At 47.8% G+C, this 22,129-nt stretch overlaps 1 protein-coding gene across 6 annotated transcripts in view; it reads left to right on the top strand.

Annotated features, from left to right (window-relative positions):
- Positions 1-22,129, top strand: part of rabgap1l (RAB GTPase activating protein 1-like) — a 626,729-nt gene that overhangs the window by 514,009 nt on the left and 90,591 nt on the right. For all 6 annotated transcript variants that reach the window (XM_070887463.1, XM_070887462.1, XM_070887464.1 and 3 more), the window contains one exon: positions 15,077-15,205. In XM_070887463.1, the coding sequence (XP_070743564.1) occupies positions 15,077-15,205 (129 nt within the window). The remainder of the gene's footprint in view (positions 1-15,076; positions 15,206-22,129) is intronic.

The following is a 22,129-nucleotide window of genomic DNA, read 5'->3' as shown; positions in this document are numbered from 1 at the left end:
ACTTACTCCAAACTAACTTAGAATGGAGTAAGTGAAGATTTTTGCACGCTCGAAAAAACCTTGTCTACACTTTAGAATGGGGAATGGGGGGGGTTTTAGTAGGGAATGGGGGGGGTTTTAAAGGGAAGTTTACAAACATTAAACACTTCAGTTTTACAAATAAAGAGCCATCATCAATAATAAATGATAAATACATCAATAAATCAACCAATAAATCAATCAAAAAAAATTAATAAGAATTTTTTTTTTTAAATCAATAAATAAAACATTTTCTACTTACCGACTGCAGCACCGGGAGCTCTCCAACAGCGTGCTGGGATGCCCCCCCCCCCCCCCCCCCCCCCAGTGTGTCTCTGTCAGTGTCTCTATCTCTCTGTCTGTGTGTGTCTCTCATTCTCTGTCTGTCAGTGTCTGTGTTTCTGACAGCGAGGGGAGGGGGGTAGAGGGAGAGTGGGGGAGGGATGGGGAGAAGGGGATAAAGGGGAGATATGGGGGGGTGGAAAAGGAGATGGGGGGGGAAAGGAGAAGGGGGAGGGAGGCTGAATGGGCTGGGCCCGAGACTTCGGGCAGGGCCCGTCCCCGGCACCAGATTTACAGGTAGGTGGCGTCGGGTCAGGGGGAGCGTGGTGGGAGGGAGGGAGGTCGGTTCGGGTCGGGGGGAGGGAGGTCAGGTTGGATCCAGGCGGGGGTTGGGTCCGGTCCGGGGGCGGGGGGGGGGGGGGAAGCGGGAGTCGGGTCAGTGTCGGGTCCGGCGGCGGGGGCGGGGGGGGAGCGGGAGTCGTGTCGGGTCCGGTCCGGGGGCAGCGGGGGTCGGAGTCAGGTCAGGGGGGGGGTGCGAGCAGGAGTCAGGTCGGTGTCTGGTCCGGTCCGGAAGCGGGAGTCGAGTTGGGTTGGGAGGAAGCAGGAGCTGGCCGTGGGTGGAGCCTTATTCACGCAGCCCCAGTGAGGCCATTGGGCCAGGGCTCGGGGCTGTGTGCTTCGGCCCCTCCCACACAGTTTTGGGCGCTTGGAGCTACTGCACATGCGCGCCCACTGTAGCGCGCATGTGCAGAGGTCCCGGCACTGTTTTCAGCGCAGAGACCTGGCTCCGCCTCCTACAGCTCCTGCTGCGCTGCGCCGAGGGCCAGAGGACTTGCAGGGAGCTGGAGAATCTGGAGGGTTTTTTTAGGCGCACTTTGTGGCGCGAAAAACGGGCGTCCAGGTCGGGACTGCGCCGTTCTAGGCGCGGCTCGAAACTTGGGCCCATTATAACTCCAGAGTGAGGATCTCACATGGTGGCCTGTCTTTTATACTAGGCCTGGCAGATAACCTACAAGTCTCCCACTGCAGTGCCCTCTGGTGGCACATCATGTGTAATAGTACAGGCAGTAACATGTCTAGATACATGACACTTTGGCAGCATCTTCTTTAGTGAAGACAGATGCAATGTGGCAGTAAAGGAGGAGGGAATAAGTATATTGGATTGGATAAAAATAGATAGAGGAGGTGCTTAAAAGGTTGGCAGCCCGCAAAGTAGAAGAGTCACCCGGTCCGGGTGGGATGCATTCCAGATCACTGAGGGAAGTAAGGGTGGAAATTACGACAGTTCTGGCCACAATCTTCCAATCTTTAGGTAGTGCCAGAGGACTTGAGGGTTGCAAATGTTACATCTCTGATCAAAAAAGGGGAGAGGGATAAATCTGGTAACTACAAGCCAGTCAGCCTAACACCGGTGGTAGGGAAACCTTTAGAGACAATAGTCTGGGACAAAATAAATTGGCATTTGTTAATCAATGAAAGCCAGCACAATTTTGTTAAAGGCAAATTGTGTCTGACAAACTTGATGGAGTTCTTTGAAAAGGGTTGACGAAGGCAGGGCGGTTGAAGCTGTGTATATGTTTAATAAAATACTACATGATAGATTGGCTCGCAAAATTGAAGCCCACGGGATTAAAGGGATAGTGGCAGCATGGATACAAAATTGGCTAAGGGACAGAAAGCAGAGCGTAGTGGTGAACAGTTGTTTCAGTTTGGAGTGAAGCATAAACTTGTGTCTCCAGGGGCCTGTGTTAGGACCACTGCTGTTTTTGTATATATATTAATGACCTGGACTAGGTATAGGGGTCACAATTTCAAAATTTGCAGCTGAAACAAAATTTAGAAATGTAGTAAACAGTGAGCGGGTTCAGGAGGACGCAGACGGACTGGGGGCAGACACATGGCAGATAACATTTAATGCAGAGAGATGTGAAATTATGCATTTTGAGAAGAATGAGGAGAGGCAATGTAAACAAAATGGTGCCATTTTAAAAAGTGGTACAGTAACAGAGACCTGGGAGTGTATGTACACAGCTCTTATGTGGCAGGACAAAATTATAAAGCTGTTGAAAAGGCATATGGGGTCCTAGGCTTTATAAATAGAGGCATAGAGTACAAAAGCCAGGAAGTTACAGTAAACCTTTATAAATCAGCCCCCAGCTGGAGTAGTGTGTCCGATTCGGTGTTCCACACTTTAGGAAGAAAGCCTTGGAGAGGGTGCAGAAGAGATTGGTACTGGGGTGAGGGACTTCAGTTATGTGGAGAAGCTGGGGTTGTTCTCAGAGTAGAGGAGGTTAAGGGGAGATTTAATAAAGATGCTCAAAATTATGAGGGGTTTTAATAGAGTAGACAGAGAGAAACTGTTTCCTCTGGCAGGAGGGTCGGTAACCAGAGGGCACAGATTTAGGGTAACTGCCAGAAGAACTAGAGGGGACGATGAGAATTCTTTTTACTCAGCGAGTTGTTGTGATCTGGATCGCGCTGCCTGAGGCAGATTCAGTAGTAACTTTCAAACGGGAATTGGATCAATACTTCAAAAAGGAAACATTTGTAGGACTACGGGGAAAGAACAGGGGAATGAAACTAATTGGATCGCTCTTTCACAGAGCCGGCACAGGCACGATGGGCTGAATGGCCGCCTCCTGTGCTGTAAGATTCCCTGATTCCATTCTATGATTCTAGAAACCTTTCAAGTTGAACTCTAATATGCTTTCTAGAAATCAAGGTCCAGCATATTGTGGGACTCTTCATAGTCCACTAGGGATGTCCCTTAGGATACTGCCCTATAACATTGTATTATTGCTGTACTTCAGTTCTGTTTGAGTTTCTGCATTGTCATGATCAGTGGAGAACAGCCTCTGTGTTTGTCTCCATCCGTTGCTTAACATCCGAACTCTTGCAACTCGATATCCAGCTTGCCAGTGTCCTTTTAAAAACTTTTTTGTGGTCTGTGGTCACCTTTATTTCCTGCTGAAGTAGATGCTCTACTCTCAGATATGCTGATAACCTAAGAACCTCAACATTTTTAAGAACAGGAAATAGCTATTTTGCCCAATAAGCTCATCCCCTTGATTGACCTCACTCCCACCAACCTTCAATATTCCTCTGAATATTGTGCTACTGAAATGCATCTCATCGGCTCATGGAAAGGGATCTTTATGTCCTGCTGAGTGTCTCAGTTTAACTTCTAGTCTGAAAGATAGCACCGCCGACAATACAGTGCTCTGACAATGAGGTTTTAGCCCTAGTACCCTGTTGTGTGACGCAGTGTTGACAGTATCCTGTTGTTTGACGGTACCCTGTTGTTTGACGGTACCCTGTTGTGTGACGGTACCCTGTTGTTTGACGGTACCCTGTTGTGTGACGGTACCCTGTTGTGTGACGGTACCCTGTTGTGTGACGGTACCCTGTTGTGTGACGCAGTGTGACGCAGTGTGACGGTACCCTGTTGTGTGACGGTACCCTGTTGTGTGACGCAGTGTGACGCAGTGTGACGGTACCCTGTTGTGTGACGGTACCCTGTTGTGTGACGGTACCCTGTTGTGTGACGGTACCCTGTTGTGTGACGGTACCCTGTTGTGTGACGGTACCCTGTTGTGTGACGGTACCCTGTTGTGTGACGCAGTGTGACGGTACCCTGTTGTGTGACGCAGTGTGACGGTACCCTGTTGTGTGACGCAGTGTGACGGTACCCTGTTGTGTGACGCAGTGTGACGGTACCCTGTTGTGTGACGCAGTGTGACGGTACCCTGTTGTGTGACGCAGTGTGACGGTACCCTGTTGTGTGACGGTACCCTGTTGTGTGACGGTACCCTGTTGTGTGACGGTACCCTGTTGTGTGACGCGGTGTGACGGTACCCTGTTGTGTGACGGTACCCTGTACCCTATAAATAGAGCTGGAGCGCCAGGCCCTGGAACATCATGGGCGGAGGTGCGGCGAATGAGGGTACGGGGCCCAGAAGAGCTGAGGGCCCAGCGGCAGCACGGACCAGCCCACACTGCGATATGTGTGCGCACTAGGTCCATGCAGCAGATCAGGTCTCCAGTCATCCTGGTTAATCCTTGCCACTGGATAAAGGCCTAGCTCTGTCAAGCCCGTGTGATGGCTGGTGTGCAACGGTCACCACACGTTAAAAAAAATCCATGCACAGGCATTTTCACCTCCTCAACTGGAGTTCAGGACTGGAACATCGGGTCCTTCATTGAAACATCTGTGAACTCTCGTGGCAGCAAGTTATCCTCGTATGAGGGACTGCCTATGACGATGGAGCCCTAATTATGTGCTCAAGTCTCTGGGGTGGCTGACTTCTGAGGTAAGAGTGCTGCCACATAGCCAAACTGACACTGCGGTATGTTAGGGAATGGGTTTGGAGAAGTTAAATCCAGCAAACTACTTCTAACTAAACCTTGACCATAGGACATGAGGCACAGGTTCAAAATAGTTGAAGGAATATTTAGCACTGATATGGGAAGCATTTTGCCTGCACAGCAATCAACACATGGAATGGACTAAAAACAGAAAACGCTGGAAATGCTCAGCAGGTCAGGAGGCATCTGTGGTGAGAGAAACTGAGTTAACGCTTCAGGTCAATGACCCTTTGTCAGAACGGGAAAAAGTTAAAGATGCAACAGATTTTTAAGTAGGTGTAAGGTCAGGGAAAGGTGGTGTGGAAAGGAGAAAAGGGAAGAAGGTCTGTGATGAGGTGGAAGGCAGGGGAGATTAAATGACAAAAGGGATGATGGTGCAAGGCAAAAGGAGATGGTAATGGGACAAGTAAAGAAACAAAAGATGGGTGTAGAGGAGGTGTAAATGCCAATAGCAGAATCATCAGCTGCGGTCCAAAAAATGGGGTCGGAGGTTATGACCAGCAATTATTGAACTCCGTGTTGAGTCCGGAAGGCTGTAAAGTCCAGTAGAGAAGACTCACCTGAGATGGAATGGATTTCTGGGTCATTATCATCATCGGCAGCCCCTCGGGATCGAGGAAGATTTGCTTCCACTCTGAGCATGAGTCCTTGGGTGGCTGAACAGTCCAATACGGGAACCACAGTCCCTGTCACAGGTGGAACAGATAGTCGTTGAGGGAAAGGGAGGGTGGGACAGGTTTGCCTCACGCTCCTTCCGCTGCCTGCGCTTGGTTTCTGCATGCTCTCGGCGACGATACTCGAGCTCGGCGCTCTCCCGAATGCACTTCCTCCACTTAGGGTGGTCTTTGACCAGGGACTCCCAGGTGTCAGTGGGGATGTTGCACTTTATCAGGGAGGCTTTGAGGGTGTCCCTGTAACGTTTCCTCTGCCCGCCTTTGGCTTGTTTGCTGTGGACGAGTTCCGAGTAGAGCGCTTGCTTTGGGAGTCTCGTGTCAGGCATGCGAACCATGTGGCCTGCCCAGCGGAGCTGATCAAGTGTGGTCAGTGCTTCAATGCTGGGGATGTTGGCCTGGACGAGGACGCTGACGTTGGTGCGTCTGTCCTCCCAGGGGATTTGCAGGATCTTGCGTAGACATCGCTGGTGGTATTTCCCCAGCGACTGAGGTGTTTACTGTACATGGTCCACGTCTCTAAGCCATACAGGAGGACTGGTATTACTGCAGCCCCGTAGACCATGAGCTTGGTGGCAGTTTTGAGGGCCTGGTCTTCAAACACTCTTTTCCTCAGACGGCCGAAAGCTGCACAGGCGCACTGGAGGCGGTGTTGGATCTCATGATATCAATGCCTGCCCTTGTTGATAGGAGGCTCCCGAGATAGGGGAAGTGGTCCACATTGTCCAGGGCCACGCCGTGGATCTTGATGTTTGGGGGGCTGTGCTGTGCGGCGAGAACAGGATGGTGTAGGACCTTTTGTCTTACTAATGTTTAACATAAGGACTGTGCTTTCATACGCCTCGGTAAATACGTTGACTATGTCCTGGAGTTCAGCCTCTGTGTGTGCACAGACGCAGGCATCATCCGTGTACTGTAGCTCGACGACAGAGGTTGGAGTGGTCTTGGACCTGGCCTGGAGACAGCGACGGTTGAACAGCTTCCCACTGGTTCTGTAGTTTAGCACCACTCCAGCGGGGAGCTTATCAACTGTGAGGTGGAGCATGGCAGCGAGAAAGATTGAGAAGAGGGTTGGGGCGATGACGCAGCCCTGCTTGACCCCGGTCCGGACATGAATTGGATCTGTGGGTGGTAACATATTTCTCCACATTATAATCTATCTGCCACGTACTTGCCCACTCACTTCACCTGTCTTGTATCCCTTTGCAGCCTCTTTGCACTGTCATCACAACTTACTTTCCCACCTAACTTTGTATCATCAGCAAACTTGGAGACATTACACTCGGTCCCCTCATCCAAATCATTGATATCGATTGTGAATAGCTAAGGCCCAAGCACTGATCCTTAAGGTTAGAACTAGTTACAGCCTGCAAATGACCCGTTTATTTCTACACCTTATCGAATGTTTTCTGACAATCCAAATACACTACATCCACTGGTTCCCCCTTATCTACCCTGCTAGTTACAACCTCAAAAAACTCTTCGACTTGTTAAATACGATTTCCCTTTCATAAATCCGTGTTGACGTGCCCTGTTCACATTATGACTTTCTAAGTGCCCTGTTACCATGTCCCTAATAGATTCTAGCATTTTCCCTACTACTGATTTCAGGCTAACTGGTCTGTAGCTCCCTGTTTTCTCTCTCCCTCCTTTCTTTAATAGCAGGGTTACATTTGCTACCTTCCAATCCGCTGGGACCATTCTAGAATCTGGAATTTTGGACGATCAAAACCAATGCATTCACTACCTCTGTAGCCTTCATGGCAAACCAGCCAAAGGTGGGCAGCGGAAACGTTACAAGGACACCCTCAAAGCCTCCCTGATAAAGTGCAGCATCCCCCGCGACACCTGGGAGTCCCTGGCCAAAGACGGCCCTAAGTGGAGGAAGAGCATCCGGGAGGGCGCTGAACACCTCGAGTCACATCGCCGAGAGCATGCAGAAACCAAGCGCAGGCAGCGGAAAGAGTATGCGGCAAACTAGTTCCACCCTCCCCTTCTCTCAACGACTATCTGTCCCACCTGTGACAGGGACTGTGGTTCTCATATTGGACTGTTCGGCCACTTAAGGACTCATTCTAAGAGTGGAAGCAAGACCGACTATGATGATGAGCCACCTTTTAAAACCCTGTAGGATGTAGGCTATCAGGTCCAAGGGATTTGCTGGCTTTTAGTCCCGTTAATTTCTCCAGTACTGTTATTTTACTAATAAAGTATTTAAGATCCTCATTCTGATAGACCCTTGGCTCCCCGCTATTTCCGGGATGTTTTTTGAGTCTTCCATGAAGACGTATACAAAGCATTTGATTAATGTCTCTGCCATTTCCTTATTCTCCATTATAATTTCTCCTGTCTCTGAGAACAATTTGCTTGCATCAGTCTGGTCAATTGACTGAGTAGACTTCAAAACTTCACACCTCTTCCACAGACAATAAACCCATAATCCTGATACAGAATCTCCTTTGTGTTCCTCACTGTACTGTATCAATACCCTTCCTTTCGGGGAGGTGACCAGGACTATATAATGGTATTGCAGATGGGTTATGACCAATGACTTGCCTATCAAGTCATTGACTTGGGCTTTTGATTTGTGTATTCGCCCTTCACTAAGGCACACCAGTAACTTACTTGGCTATTTTACTTCAGCTGACCGAGATAGACAGTTTCTTAACTGATAAGGGAATAAGGGGTTATGAGGAGTGGACAGGGAAGTAGAGCTGAGTCCGTGATCGGATCAGCCATGATCGTATTAAATGGCGGAACAGGCTCGAGGAACCGTTATGGCCTACTCCTGCCCCTATTTCTTATGTTCTTATCTTATGTTCTTATGATGGGTTTTATAGATTTCTCCACAAAAACTCCCAGGTATCTTTCTTGTTCCATTTAACACAAACTCCCTCCTTTGCTTCTCTGTCTGACTTAGTGTTACACTGGGTAGTGCATTTACCCAATGTGCCACCAAGGAAGCAGTAGACTCATTCGCTGCTTAACCCCTAATATCCTGATCATACGCGAGAAACTCAGTACCACACATGGGGCCAAATTTGGTGGCGTAGCTTTGCATATTCGAATCGCTAATTGGAATATGCCCAACTTCATGGCTTTTTTCTGCATTTTTTTTGCCTACTGAAGTTAGCTGGCGGAAAATAGAATAGCCTGCGAAACTAAGCATGCTGGCCGCCTTGTGCGATATTTCAGTTAGCACTCGTGGTCTGCAAGTCCAGTGAGCAACATTGTAAAATCTAGCCCATTGAGGTGTTCTACTGTTTCTAAATTAGCACATGAAGAGCTTGGAGTGATGTGTGCGCAGAACCTGGCACCAGTTGTCCAACACATACTGCAGGGTCCCAAACAACAGCTTGCATTTATAAAGCACCTTTTAATGTAGTAAAATGTCTCTCTCGGCGCTTCACAGGAGTTTTATCAGACACCGAGCCAAAGGAGGAGATATTAGGACAGGGGACCAAAAGATTGGTAAAAGAGGTAGGTTTTAAGGAGCGTCTAAAGGAAGAGAGAGGGGTTTAGGGAATTCCAGAGCTTAGGGCCTTGGTAGCTGAAGGCACGGCCGTCACTGGTAGATCAATAAAAATCCGGGTGTGCTAGAGGCCAGAATTGGAGGAGTGCAGAGATCTCGGAGGGTTGTAGGTGCTGGAGGAGGTTAGAGATAGGGAGGGGTAAGACCATGGAGGGATTTGAGAACAGTCTTGCCAATTGAATTTTGGAAGGTCCTTCAGCTTAGGCTGACCTAGACTGGCTTGGTATCATCGTTGGCGACTGATACAAAATGGAGAGCGTTGGTCTCCAGAGGTGCCATTTCTCCCTGTTTTCGAGCCACCTGATGAACTAGTGATGTACATATCTTGAAAGCATGTGCTGTGCAGTTCTTACCTGGAAGCCATGCTGTACAGTTGCCTTCCTGTATTTCCCGTGTGTTAAGATACCCCCGAATTGACGATGAGGATGCAATTTTGGATACCCTAGCTGAAATTTTTTGTTGGAGGATAATTCTGCCAACCGACGGAGGGACTGTTAGGGGTTCTTCGTTTTGCAGAAAAAATGAAAAATCCAAGATAAATTGTGAGCACATGTGGCTGAACTGTCGACGTTGCCAGAGTCTCGATGGCCAGGCCTATGGGAATAATAGGGCGCTTGGGTAAGTTCCATCGCATATGTGGAGCGGCTAGAAATTTTTTTCACCACGAATAGTATCATCGAAGTCCCCATTAATGTAAACTGGAACCGGAAAAGAAACGGGCTATTTTCTTGACTGGAGCAGGCCTTGAGGTGTATGAAACCCTGAAAAATGTGCTTGTTCCCAGAAAGACATGCTACTGAAGGAGATTCTAAGCAAGTTATAACAGCACTACAGTCCTGAGCCCATGGAAATTGCTGAAAGTTATCGTTTTGGATCAATTAAATGAGGAGAGTATCAATGAGTACATTGTAGCTTTAAAGAAGCTATCCATTCACTGTCATTTTGGAAACTATCAGGCCCGAGCTTTGCGTGACCACTTTGTTTGTGGGTTGAAAAATGAATGAATCCAAAGTAAATTGCTGACAAACCCTAACTTGACTTTTGATTTAGCGTGTCAGACAGCTATGTCGATGGATATGGCCGACCGATACTCTTGAGAATTTCACGCCATTTCCAGTGTGAAACAACCAAGGTGAATCGCCTGCAGGTTAAAAGTACAAGGCAGTTGGGCCCTAAGGCCTCAGCAACTGGCCATGATAACAGAGCATTGAAGTCGGGCTATCTGTGTCTGGAACAACACATTGCTCGAAGCTGTCCATATATGAAGACAGAGTGTTTTTACTGCAAGAAAACGAGGCATCTTGCAAGGGCATGACGACTGAAGAGTAAACCAACTGGCAATGCGAGAGGTAGAAATTGCCAGACACTGCATAGCGTTGAAGAGAAGCAGCAGGACGAGGAGTTTCTGAAGATACACGTCATCAGGAGCACAAAGGGTATCTCACAGCGATTCGCAAAGTATTGTCATTGAAGTAGACGTCGCAGGAACCAGGATACCCATGGAAATCGACGCTGGTGCATCCGTGAGCGTAGAACCGGAATCGCTATATTGCGACAAGTTGTGTGATTACCGACTCGAGAAATCGAAGATAGAGCTGCGAGGCTACTCAGGAGAGCAAATCCCTGTAGTGGGAATTATCACCATACTGGTGAAATACAAGGATCTGTATCAGAGCTCATAGTCGTGGCAGGGGACAAGTCTGCCTTGATAGGTAGAAATTGGTTGGGATCATGGCAGCTGGATTGGAATGAGATTTTTCATATGGAAGCAAAATTTGCATCGAAAGATGATGTCATCAAGCAATATCCGAAGGTATGCCGCAAAACAGGCAGTCCGATCCAACGTTTCATGGCGACTGTCAGAGTGCAGAAGGTCACAAGACCAGTTTACTGCAAGCCACATCCCGTAACATTCGCACTCGAGGAGAAAGTTGAGCAACAAATCGAAAGACTAAAAATTGAGAACATTATCTCTCTGGTAGATCCGAGTAATTGGGCTCATTGTCATAAGCAGTCCCTCGAAATCGAGCAAGACTTGCTGCCACTCTAAAAGTGTGTTCTCAGGTGACTGAACAGTCCAATACGGAAATTACAGTCTCTGTCGCAGGTGGGACAGACAGTGATTGAAGGAAAGGGTGGGTGGGGAATCTGATTTGCCGCACGCTCTTTCCACTACCTGCGCTTGTTTTCTGCATGCTCTCGGTGACTGGACTCGAGGTGCTCAGCACCCTCCCGGATGCTCTTCCTCCACTTAGGGCGGTCTTTGGCCAGGGATTCCCAGGTGTCGGTGGGGATATTGCACTTTATCAAGGAGGATTTGAGGGTGTCTTTGAAATGTTTCCTCTGCTCACCCGGGGCTCGCTTGCTGTGTCGGAGTTCCGAGTAGAGCACTTGCTTTGGGAGTATTGTGTCGGGCATGCGAACAATGTGGCCCGTCCAATGGAGCTGGTCGAGTGTGGTCAGTGCTTCAATGTTAGCCTGATCGAGAACACTGATGTTGGTGCGTCTATCCTCCCAAGGGATTTGTAGGATCTTGCGAAGACATCGTTGGTGGTATTTCTCCAGTGATTTGAGGTCTCTGAGCCATACAGGAAGGCGGGTATCACCACAGCCCTGTAGACCATAAGCTTGGTGCCAGATTTGAGGGCCTGATCTTCGAACACTCTCTTCCTCAGGTGACCAAAGGCTGCGCTGGTGCACTGGAGGCGATGTTGAACCTCGTCGTCGATGTCTGCCATTGCTGATAATATGCTCCTGAGGTATGGAAAGTGGCCCACGTTGTCCAAGGCCACGGCGTGGATTTTGATGACCGGGGGCAGTGTTGTGTGGCGGGGTCAGGTTAATGGAGGATCTTTGTCTTACGGATGTTTAGTGTAAGGCCCATGCTTTCGTACACCTCGGTGAAGATATTGACGATGGCTTGGAGTACAGCCTCTGTGTGCGCAAACGCAAGCGTTATTCGAGTACTGTAGTTAGACGACAGAGGATGGAACGGTCTTGGATCTAGGCTGGAGGCGACGAAGATTAAACAGGTTCCCACTGGTTCAATAGTTTAGTTCCACTCCAGCGGGGAGCTTGTTGAGCGTGAGATGGAGCATTGCAGCGAGAAAGATCGAAGAGGGTTGGCGCGATGACGCAGCCCTGCTTGACCCTGGTCCGGACATGTATTGGGTCTGTGGTGGATCCGTTGGTCAGGATCATGGCTTGCATGTCGTCATGGAGCAGGCGGAGGATGGTGACAAACTTTTGTGGGCAGCCAAAACGGATGAGGACGCTCCATAGTCCCTTGCGGTTAACAGCGTCAAAGGCCTTTGTGCGGTCAAAGAAGGCTATGTACAAGGGTTGGCGCTGTTCCCTGCATTTCTCATGCAGTTGTCGCGCCGTAAAGATAATGTCCATTGTGCCCCATAGCGGACGGAATCCGCACTGTGACTCCGGAAGGAGCTCCTTTGCCACAGGGAGAAGATGGTTGAGGAGGATTCTAGCGATGACTTTCCCAGTGGCTGACCACGGGGAGATTCCTCTGTAGTTGCTGCAGTCAGACTTGTCCCATTCTTTAAAGACTACACCCATTGTTGTTGTACCCAAGTCAGATGGTAAGGTAAGGTTGTGCTGTGCGGTGATTATAAGGTAACTAAACGAGGTTCTAGAGTGTAATCTATCCAATACATTGCCAAATGTGGAAGATTTGTTCACAATACTGGCAAGTGACAGATCTTTTCAAAGTTAGATCTCTCAAACGCCTACCTGCAACTTGAGTTAGATGAAGAGTCCAAGACATGCTTGACTATAACTACTCACCTAGGCCTATATCAGTTCAATAGGCTACCATTTGGAGTGTCTTCCACCAACAACATATTCCAGGGGTGATGAACCAAATTTTGCAAGGGATTGAAGGGGAAATGTGTCATTTGGATGATATACTAATTTCAGCACCAAACCGGCAAAGCCATGATAAGTGTTGAATGAAGTGCTCAAACGGCTAGAGAAGCACGGAGTATGAGTAACTGCTTACAAGTATGAATTGTTTTAAAACTCAATGGAGTACTTGGGGCACAGAGTAGACAAAGATGGTTTACATCCAACCAAGGGAAAGCTGGATGCAATCACAATAATTTTTGGGTTTTTTGAATTATTACAGAAAGTTCCTCCCAAATTTGGCTAGTGTTACATCCACTGTTGAGAAAACAGGTCCCTTGGAAATGTTCAAAAGAAAGAGTGTAAAAGCCAGTTAGTAAAGAGTACCATGTTAGTTCCATATGACCTTATCTACGGAGATCAAGCTAGCATGTGCCGCCTCTCCGTGGAGTTGGGGCAGTGATCTCTCATGTACTAGATAGTGGGGAGGAGAGACCAATTGCTTTTGCTTCACACACTCCGTGCTAATGAGCGGAATTATGCACAGATCGAAAGGGGAGATTTGGTTTTGATTTCTGGGGTCAGGAAGTTTCATAAATACTTGTTTGGTTGTAAGTTTACCATTGTTACTGACCATAAGCTTCTGACCCAATCCTCCACCCAAAGTCCCCAGTTCCAACTTCAGCTGCAGCCTGAATGCAGAGATGGCCTTTGATTTTGTCAGAATATATGTGTGACATTGAGTATAGATGATCAGCTGATCACAGTAATGCTGATTCTATGTCCAGGTTGCCATCCCCATCACAAGTTACACCCAATAGGGAAGAAGTGTTCTATTTCTCATACATTGATGAGCTGCCAGTCACAGCTGATGTGACCCAGTTATGTCAAAAGGTGTAGGATTACATAGCAAATGGATGGCCAAACCAGGTATCAGGGAAAGATATTCATTCATACTTCATTCGTGGAATGAATTGTCACTGAATAAAGATTGTATCGTTTAGGGAGCAAGAGTGGTTATCCCAAATAGGTTCAGATTCAAATTGTTCAGAGATCTTCATGACCAGCACCTGGGAATGTTCTTGAGTTTTGCACGCTGTTACTAATGGTAGTCAGGTTTAGATCGAGATAGAGTACATCGTCAGTCAGTGTACAACATGTCAATCAGTGAGCAAGAACCCACCATTAGTACCATTACAGCCATGGAAATAGCCTCCCAGGGTGTGGCAAAGGTTATATGTAGATTTTGCTGAGCTAGAAGGACAGCAATTGTTCATCGTGATAGAAATTCGAAGTGGGTGGAGGTGTTAACCGATGTGGAAAAGAGCAACAAGCAAAACACTAGACAATTTGCGAAGATTGTTACCTTCATACAACTTCCCAGAAGAAATTGTGTCTGAAATTTTGTTCTTGAGTGTTCACACAGTTCATGAGTAGAAACGGTGTGAATCATACCAAAGTTCCACTCTACCACACTGCTTCAAATGGTGCAGCAGAGCGCACATACAAATTGTCAAATGTGCCCTCATCAAGCAAATGTTGGATCCAAATCCAAAGAAACGTCAGTTGTTATTGGACGACAAACTGGCAAATTTTCTGATTACCTATCGGAATACTCCGTGTACCACTACTGGTAGAAAACCAGCAGAGTTGTTTCTCAAACAACAGAGTACCAATATCAAATCCTTCAGCCGATGTACCAGAAACAAGTCCATGAGAAAGCCATAATTTAAGTCTGAGTCAGGCAGACAAACAATCTGAAAGTGTAGAGTGTCCAAATGTAGATCAAGGTCAGCCCTTGGCGGGGGGGGGGGGAAACACTCTCCTCAGGCTCAACCTAGAATGAGTCAAAGTCCTACAACAAGATTGGAAAGTTCTGTTCAAGAAAGAATATATCCTCTTTGAAACAGAAAACCAGTGGTTAAGTTTAATCTGTAAATATGGATAATAAGTCCATATATTTTGTTTGTGTTACAGAATTCTTTGGTAGCATTTGGAATCATAAAATGGGTTCCATTTGAGAACTGTATACCAAGAGTTGTGTATACCATGCAAGTTATGTACAATGATTATTTGCTATGATTAACTTCTTCAATAAGGAGGGAGAAGTGTTATAGAGCCATCTTGTGGACTACTGATGTATATGACAATAAAGCATGTGCATGTAGTTCTACCCCGGAAGCCATGTTGTGCAGTTGTCTTTAGTTACTGTGTCTCAAGATACCACACTCCTTTTTCAATGAGCGCAGCTAAAAGGAAGATGAGTTATCGATGAGTTTTGTGATGTTGAATATCTGCCTAATGGACCGTACGTTCAAGCCGCAGCTCATTCTCACTTTTCCCTTCCCAGACTTCTAAGGAAGACCTGCTGCAGGCTGACTTCGAAGGGGCATTGAAGTTCTTCCGTGTCCAGCTGCCAAAGCGCTACAGGGCTGAGGAAAATGCCAGGAGATTAATGGAGCAGGCCTGCAATATAAAGGTAAACAAATAGGAAGACGGGAGTCATGGAAAATACAGAGCGCTTGGGATTGGGATTATATCCACTCATTGATCATGGAAAGGTTGGGTTTGTTCACATTGATCATATCTTACCTACAGATGTGGAAGGAGTTAAAAGTTGGAATGATTTGATTATTTCTAATGAGTCAGATAGGCTTGTTACAAGTAGAGTACCAGTAGCAAATCCTACATCAGATGTACTAGAAACAAGTCCGAGTCAGGCAGTCAAACAGTCTGAAAGTGTAGAGAGTCCAAATATAGATCAAGGTTTTGGTGCCCAAGTTTAAAAAAAATTCCTTCATTAAGGCCAGCATTAATTGCCCCTTGAGAAGGTGGTGAGCCTCCTCCTTGAACCGCCGCAGTCCGTGTGGTGAAGGTGCTCCCACAGGAGGGAGTTCTGGGATCCTGACCCAGCGACAATGAATAAACGGTGATATATTTTCAATTCAGGATGGTGTGACTTGGAAAATATACCTCTGTCCCGCTGTGGGTGTTTTAGCCTGTATTCACTGATTTTGTAACCCCATTTTGTTCTAGAGTGTGGATTTATGTGTTAGGGAGAGGGTCTGTTTGCGGATCACAGCATGAGTTGTTGTATCAGCGTCCTGTGGTTTATTTATGCTCTGCTCCTGTCCCCGGGAGATGTGATGGAATTCTTTTGGCCTGTTTTATGATACCAGACCTGCCTTTGGGTGTTTTATGGATTGTTGCCAACTGCAAGAGACTGGCTGTGTTGTAACATACTGCTAAACAGAAGAGATTTTATATTGGAAGAGGGGGAGACGGGGTAATAATATACGATTGAAAAATGTACCAACGCGTCTCGAGAACTTAATCCCGTGGGCTGCTTTCTTTTGTTTTCGCTGTTCCTAAGGCCCCTTCTTGTAACCTAGCAACTGGTAATTGGCCCCTGGTGTACAACTCAATCTGAAGGAGCTGAACACTGAGGAGGTGCAGTTACTGTAAATTGCACATTCAAAATTTTAAACGTTAATCCTCTCCTCTCATCGCCCTTTGGTTTAATTAAACGAGTGACTAAAGATGCTAGAAGCGCTCCTTGTTTCAAACCTGTCCACACATCAGTTGGAGTTATTCCCAGTCTGCACCCTTGGGTATTGTGTACCTTCGAGTCTCCACTTGCACAGTATATGCGGTTCGGGGTTGGTGTGGGGTGAACCGGGCACTTGTTTTTGGCTGGATGCGTTGGTATACACCAAGATCTCCCAGGTATCACTTGAGATCCAAAACTTAGCTGCCCCGTGTCCTAACTCGCATCAAGTCCTGTTCACCCATCTCCCCTGTGTTCGCTGACCTACATTGGCTCCCAATTAAGCAACGCCTCGATTTCAAAATTCTCAACCTTATTTTACAAATCAATCCATGGCCTTGCCCCTCGTTATCTCTGTAATCTCCTTCAGCCCCACAAGCCCCCAGGATCTCGGCACTCCTCAAATTCTGCCCCCCTGAGCATCCCTGATTATAATTGCCCAACTATTGATGGCTGTGCCTTCAGCTGCCTGGGCCCCAAGCTCTGGAACTCCCTCCCTAAACCTCTCCCCCTCTCTGCCTCTCTTTCCTCCTTTAAGACGCTCCTTAAAACCTACCTCTTTTGACCAAGCTTTTGGTCATCTGCCGTAATTTCTTCTTGTGTATCTTGGTGTCAAATTTATTTGTTTTGTCTTTTTAAAAAAAAAACTCCCCTGAAGTGCCTTGGGACATTTTACCACGTTCAAGGCACTATATAAACACAATTGTTGTTGATTTTAATAGTGTCATGAACGACGGTGCATGTTAGCAGCAGGCCATGTTTTCAACCCTGCCTAGTGACACCACATGAATCCTTAAGGGCCTGTTTTAATTCCGGGAAGGAGACGTGCAGACTGAGGCCCGAGTGGTTCTAACCCCTGTAGAGGGCTCCATCCGTCTTCCGCAGGATGCACTGGGCCCTTGCGGAATTTTGGGCAGCAGGAGGCTGCTGCTGAGGACGCGAGGGATTGGTCCCCAAAATGTGGGTAAGTGGTCGCGAGGCGGTTCTGGAGCCGGAGGGGGGGGACAGAGGGTCCAGGACGGGCGGAGGCCCAAGGTTTCCTCGTGTGGCCCGGAGCACAAATTGCACACAGCAAGCTCCCACAAACAGCAATGTGATAATGACCGCATAATCTGTTTTGTTCTATTGATTGAGGGATAATATTGGCCAGGACACCAGGGATAACTCCCCTGCTCTTCAAAATAGTGCCATGGGATCTTTTACACCAACCTGAGAGAGCAGGCGGGGCCTCGGTTTAACATCTTATCCGAAAGACGGCACCTCCGACAGTGCAGCTGTATTTGTGTGCATGGCGGACACCGCTTTGAAACTAGAGCCATAGTCATTGGAATATATACATGTCATACTGTTCGACAGAAATCTCGTTTCAGGTCAATGGCTGCTGACAGTTTTTGCCTTGCTGCGCTACACTGCGCAACCTCCATTTTCCATCCTGGCTACTTTGCTGTGCTCAGACTCTGTGTCCCCAGATTTGGTTTAGAAAATATGGTCCCCCTATATCCACTCCCTTCATCATTTTAAAGATCCCTATTGGGTCACCTACTTGCCTTTTCTCTTCTAGAGACAAGAATGTTTGAATTGAGTTGAATTGAAGCTGGGACATTGAATAAATTTAAGACAGAAATAGACAGTTTCTTAACTGATAAGGATTTATGGGGAGCAGGCAGAGAAGTGGCGCTTAGTCCATGATCGGATCAGCCATGATCGTATTAAATGGCGGAGCAGGCTCGAGGGGACGTATGGCTTACTCCTATTTTTTAGGTTCTTATGTTATTATGTTTATTCTTCCACCTTTTGAAGTGAAGGGACTCGTTGGGTAGCATGTGACCTATCCAGTAAGCTGAAACACAAATGACCCAGGGTTCTCTGTTGTACCTCCTCGGCTCACAATATCTCCGCAATATTCAACAAGTGAAGACTCACTCCGGCTGCAAAGCTGGCTCACGGGATGGTCCGTGATTGCTGGGCCGGAGGGGAGTATCTGGTGTGGAAACCCGGAATGCGACGCCTGACTTGCCAATACTGGCGGGGAAAGTGTGATCCAGGATTTCAAAGGAAGTCGTAGCTGTAGTGCAAGAGGAGGAGGAAATGGAGGAAGGGAAGGTGGGTCTGGGAGGCACTGGTAGATGACCACTTCCAGTCATTCCCAGATCCTGACAAATTACGTAGTATCCCCAGAAACTGTATGTAATAGCCTTCCTACTTTACAACAGTGACTACACTTCAAAAAGTACTTCATTGGCTTTGAAGTCATGGAAGGTGTTCTAGAAATGCAAGTCTTTCATTGTTTAGTTTCTTTTCCCTTCTACTGTACCTCAGTGCCTTGTGACATCCTCCATCTGCTGATCTCTTTACATAGCCCTTCCCAATGGAAACTCTCCAGACTAAGGAGAACTAAAGTGCACAAAATCCATTGACTCAATGACTACATTAATGATGAGATGCTTCTCGTGCCTGCCAGATATCCTCCACCTTCTTCCTAACCGAATGCCTCATTGAAGTGGGGCAAAGCAAGTGTGGTGTCGGGCTGCTGCTGTTCACTGAGCCCCAAGTGATCGCTCGTGCTCGTGCTCGTGCTCGCGCACTCTCAGCCAGTTATGGCTCAGTGGGCAGAACTCTCACCTCTGAGTTAGAAGGTTGTGGGTTCAAGTCCCATTCCAGGAACTTGAGCACATAGGCTGACACTCCAGTGCAGTGCTGAAGGAGTGCTGCACTGTCGGAGGTGCCGTCTTTCAGATGAGACGTTAAACCGCGGCCCCGTCTGCTCTCTCGGGTGGAAGTAAAAGATCCCACGGCACTATTTCACAGAAGAGCGGGGGAGTTATCCCCGGTGTCCTGGCCAATATTTATCCCTCAATCAACATAACAAAATCAGATTATCTGGTCATTGATGTTTGTGGGAGCTTGTTGTGCGCAAGTTGGCTGCCGCGTTTCCCACATTACAACAGTGACAACACTCCAAAAGTACTTCGCTGGCTGTAAAGCGCTTTGAGACATCTGTGGTCGAGAAAGGCACTATATAAATGCAAGTCTTTCTTTCTCTGTCCCAGCCACACCCCCAGCCTCTTAAATCCAGCACTTGTGTCAAGTTGATCAATGGCCCCAGTCACAATGTCCCTGGATATTGGTGAAGTTGCCACACGCTCCACAATGAACTACAGTGGTGAAGACGTGTCAGTCTCTGCTATAGAAACATCATGTGCAAGGCCGCACGCTCTCTCAACGATGTTAGCAAGTGCTGTTGCTCATCGATCGCCCTTCTGAAGGCAGGCCAGTAGGGTACCAATCCGTGGCCCATACAACAGGGGAAGATCAGGATCCCGGCGCAGTGGCTATCTAGTCCTTGGCTGTCACCTTCGCTTATTCCTACTCGCTTGCGATCGGTGCTTCACCCAGTGCCCTCTCTCCAAGCTGACTGCCTCAATGGTCCGTGCATTGATCTGGTGCCAGGTGGAGTGGGTGATGCAACATGCTCGGGGTCGGGGTGTCACCAGCTGATGCCGGCTCACCTTGGAAAGACTCAGCAGGAATCGTGCGTTCCAAGGGTTTCTGCACAGAAGGCAGTGAGGGTGACAGACGATTGGATACTCGTTGGGCAAGGCGACCACATTGCAAAACCCTCCCTCCCATTCCTCCTATCACAAACTCTGGTCTAGAAACACTGAGCACTATCTCCTCGAACTGGGACAACTCCTGTGCAGTTGTCGCTCCTTCGTCAGTGCGTGCACTAAACCGTGGTTGTGCGTTGCCTTTTTTTTGCACAAGACATCCAGACGTTGGACACTGCCCGAGCACCTAGACAGCGGCCTCTGTGCAGCTTTGTGTTCCAGTGCAGTAGTCGTGTAGTTTATTTTTTTGTACTTCATTCTCTGGATGTAGGTGTTGCTAACATTTATTGCCCATCCCTAACTGCCCCTTGAGAAGATGGTGGTGAGCTGCCGCCTTGAGCCACTGCAGTCCATGTGGTGAAGGGTCTCCCACAGTGCTGTTAGGGAGGGAGTTCCAGGATTTTGACTCGGCAGGGATAAAGGAACAGCCGATATATTTCTGGGTGGTAGAGGTGGCGGGTTTGAGAGGTGCGGTCGAAGAAGCCTTGGCTCCTGTAGATAGTACACACCGCAGGCACAGTGTGCCGATGGTGGAAATTTCTGGTGATAGCGTTGCTCCTTCAGATGAGACATTAAACCAAGGACCCAACTACCTGTGTTGTTTTGATTCTGAGTAGTGACGCCTTTACTTATTTGTAATGACTCAAGAGTCTGGCTACTGTAAACTCACTCAGGGTGCAGCCTGATCCATCTTTATTCCTACCCAAGAGTGCCTGCATGACAAAGACACTCCGCTTATATACTGGTGACCAAGCACACATGCCACATGCGTACAGCCCAATGACCTCCGACCGTGGCGCCCTCTGGTGTCTGGTGACCGGCAAGCATTAATACATAACATTATTGTAACTCTGCCATCTGTACTGAGTACTGTTCATTGACCTGTTCTGAGTCTTGGGCTGAGTGTGAATAGAGTATTATTCATCTGCCTATCAAAGGTGAGGAGAATCACAGTGATGTATTGCAGTAAGCCGAGTGCAATGAACAGGGTTGTCAGTCTCACTACATATACAGTGCCTGGAATACTAACTTACGGTCTGCTCTGGGAATATTAACTTGAACTTGCTGCAGAATACTGATTTACAAGCAGACCTGCAATGCTGGCTCGTGGTCCTTTCTGAGGTCACAGCCTGTTAACTTCAAGCTGATGGCGAATAGGTCTGGTGATCTGATGTGGAATATTGCCCCATCATCCGGTCTGGGATTCTGTCCCGTGCTTAGACTCTCGCTTGTTGGAGATAGTCATTGCCTGGCACTTGTGTGGCGCGAATGTTACTTGCCACTTATCAGCCCAAGCCTCAATGTTGTCCAGATCTTGCTGCATGCGGGCACGGATTGCTCCATGGTGCGAATGGACTGAACACTGCAGTCATCAGCGAGCATCTCCACTTCAGTGACCTTCCCTCCATCATAGGGTCAGATGAAGCAGCTGATGGTTGGGCTGAGGACATTGCCCTGAGGAACTCCTGCAGCAATGTTCTGGGGCTGAGATAGCATGACCACCACAACCACCACCACCATAACCATCTTCCTTTGTAAGGTATGACTCTTGGTGAGCAGGTTGTTGGTGAGTGAGTGCTGTTTGATAGCATATCAACGACACCTTCCAACACTTTGCTGATGATTGAGAGTAGACTGATGGGGCAGTAATTGGATATTTCTTGCTTTTTGTGGACGGGACACACCTGGGCAGTTTTCCACATTGTCGGGTAGATGCCAGTGTTGTAGCTGTACTGGAACAGCTTGCCTAGAGGCGCGGATAGTTCTGGAGCACGTCTTCAGCACGACAGCCGGGATGTTTTTGGAGCCCATCGCCTTTGCTGTATCCACTGCGCTCAGCCATTTCATGATATCCCGTTTAGTGAATCAAATTGGCTGAAGACTGGCTTCTCTGATGGTGGGGACCTCAGGAGGAAGTCGAGATGGATCATCTACTCGGCACTTCTGCTGAAGATGGTTGTGAACGTTTCAGCCCTGCCTTTTGCACTCCCGTGCTGGGCTCCGCCATCATTGAGGATGAGGCTGTACATGGAGTTGTATAAGTGTCCACCACCATTCACGACTGGATGTGGCAGGACTGCAGAGCTTTGATCTGATCCGTTGGTTGTGGGATCACTTTGTTTTGTCTGTAGCATGCTGCTTCTGCAGACAGACCAACATTAGTGTCCTCGACCAGGCCAACAAAATAGAAGTAGAAAGTAATCAAAAAGTGACGTCACAGCCAATGGGGTAAGTGATTGGCTGGTGA

The sequence above is a fragment of the Pristiophorus japonicus genome, chromosome 8, assembly GCF_044704955.1.
Source record: "Pristiophorus japonicus isolate sPriJap1 chromosome 8, sPriJap1.hap1, whole genome shotgun sequence".
In the NCBI taxonomy this organism is placed as follows: Eukaryota; Metazoa; Chordata; class Chondrichthyes; family Pristiophoridae; genus Pristiophorus; species Pristiophorus japonicus.
Note: the sequence above shows the minus strand (reverse complement) of the source record. Positions and strands in the feature narration are given on the sequence as shown.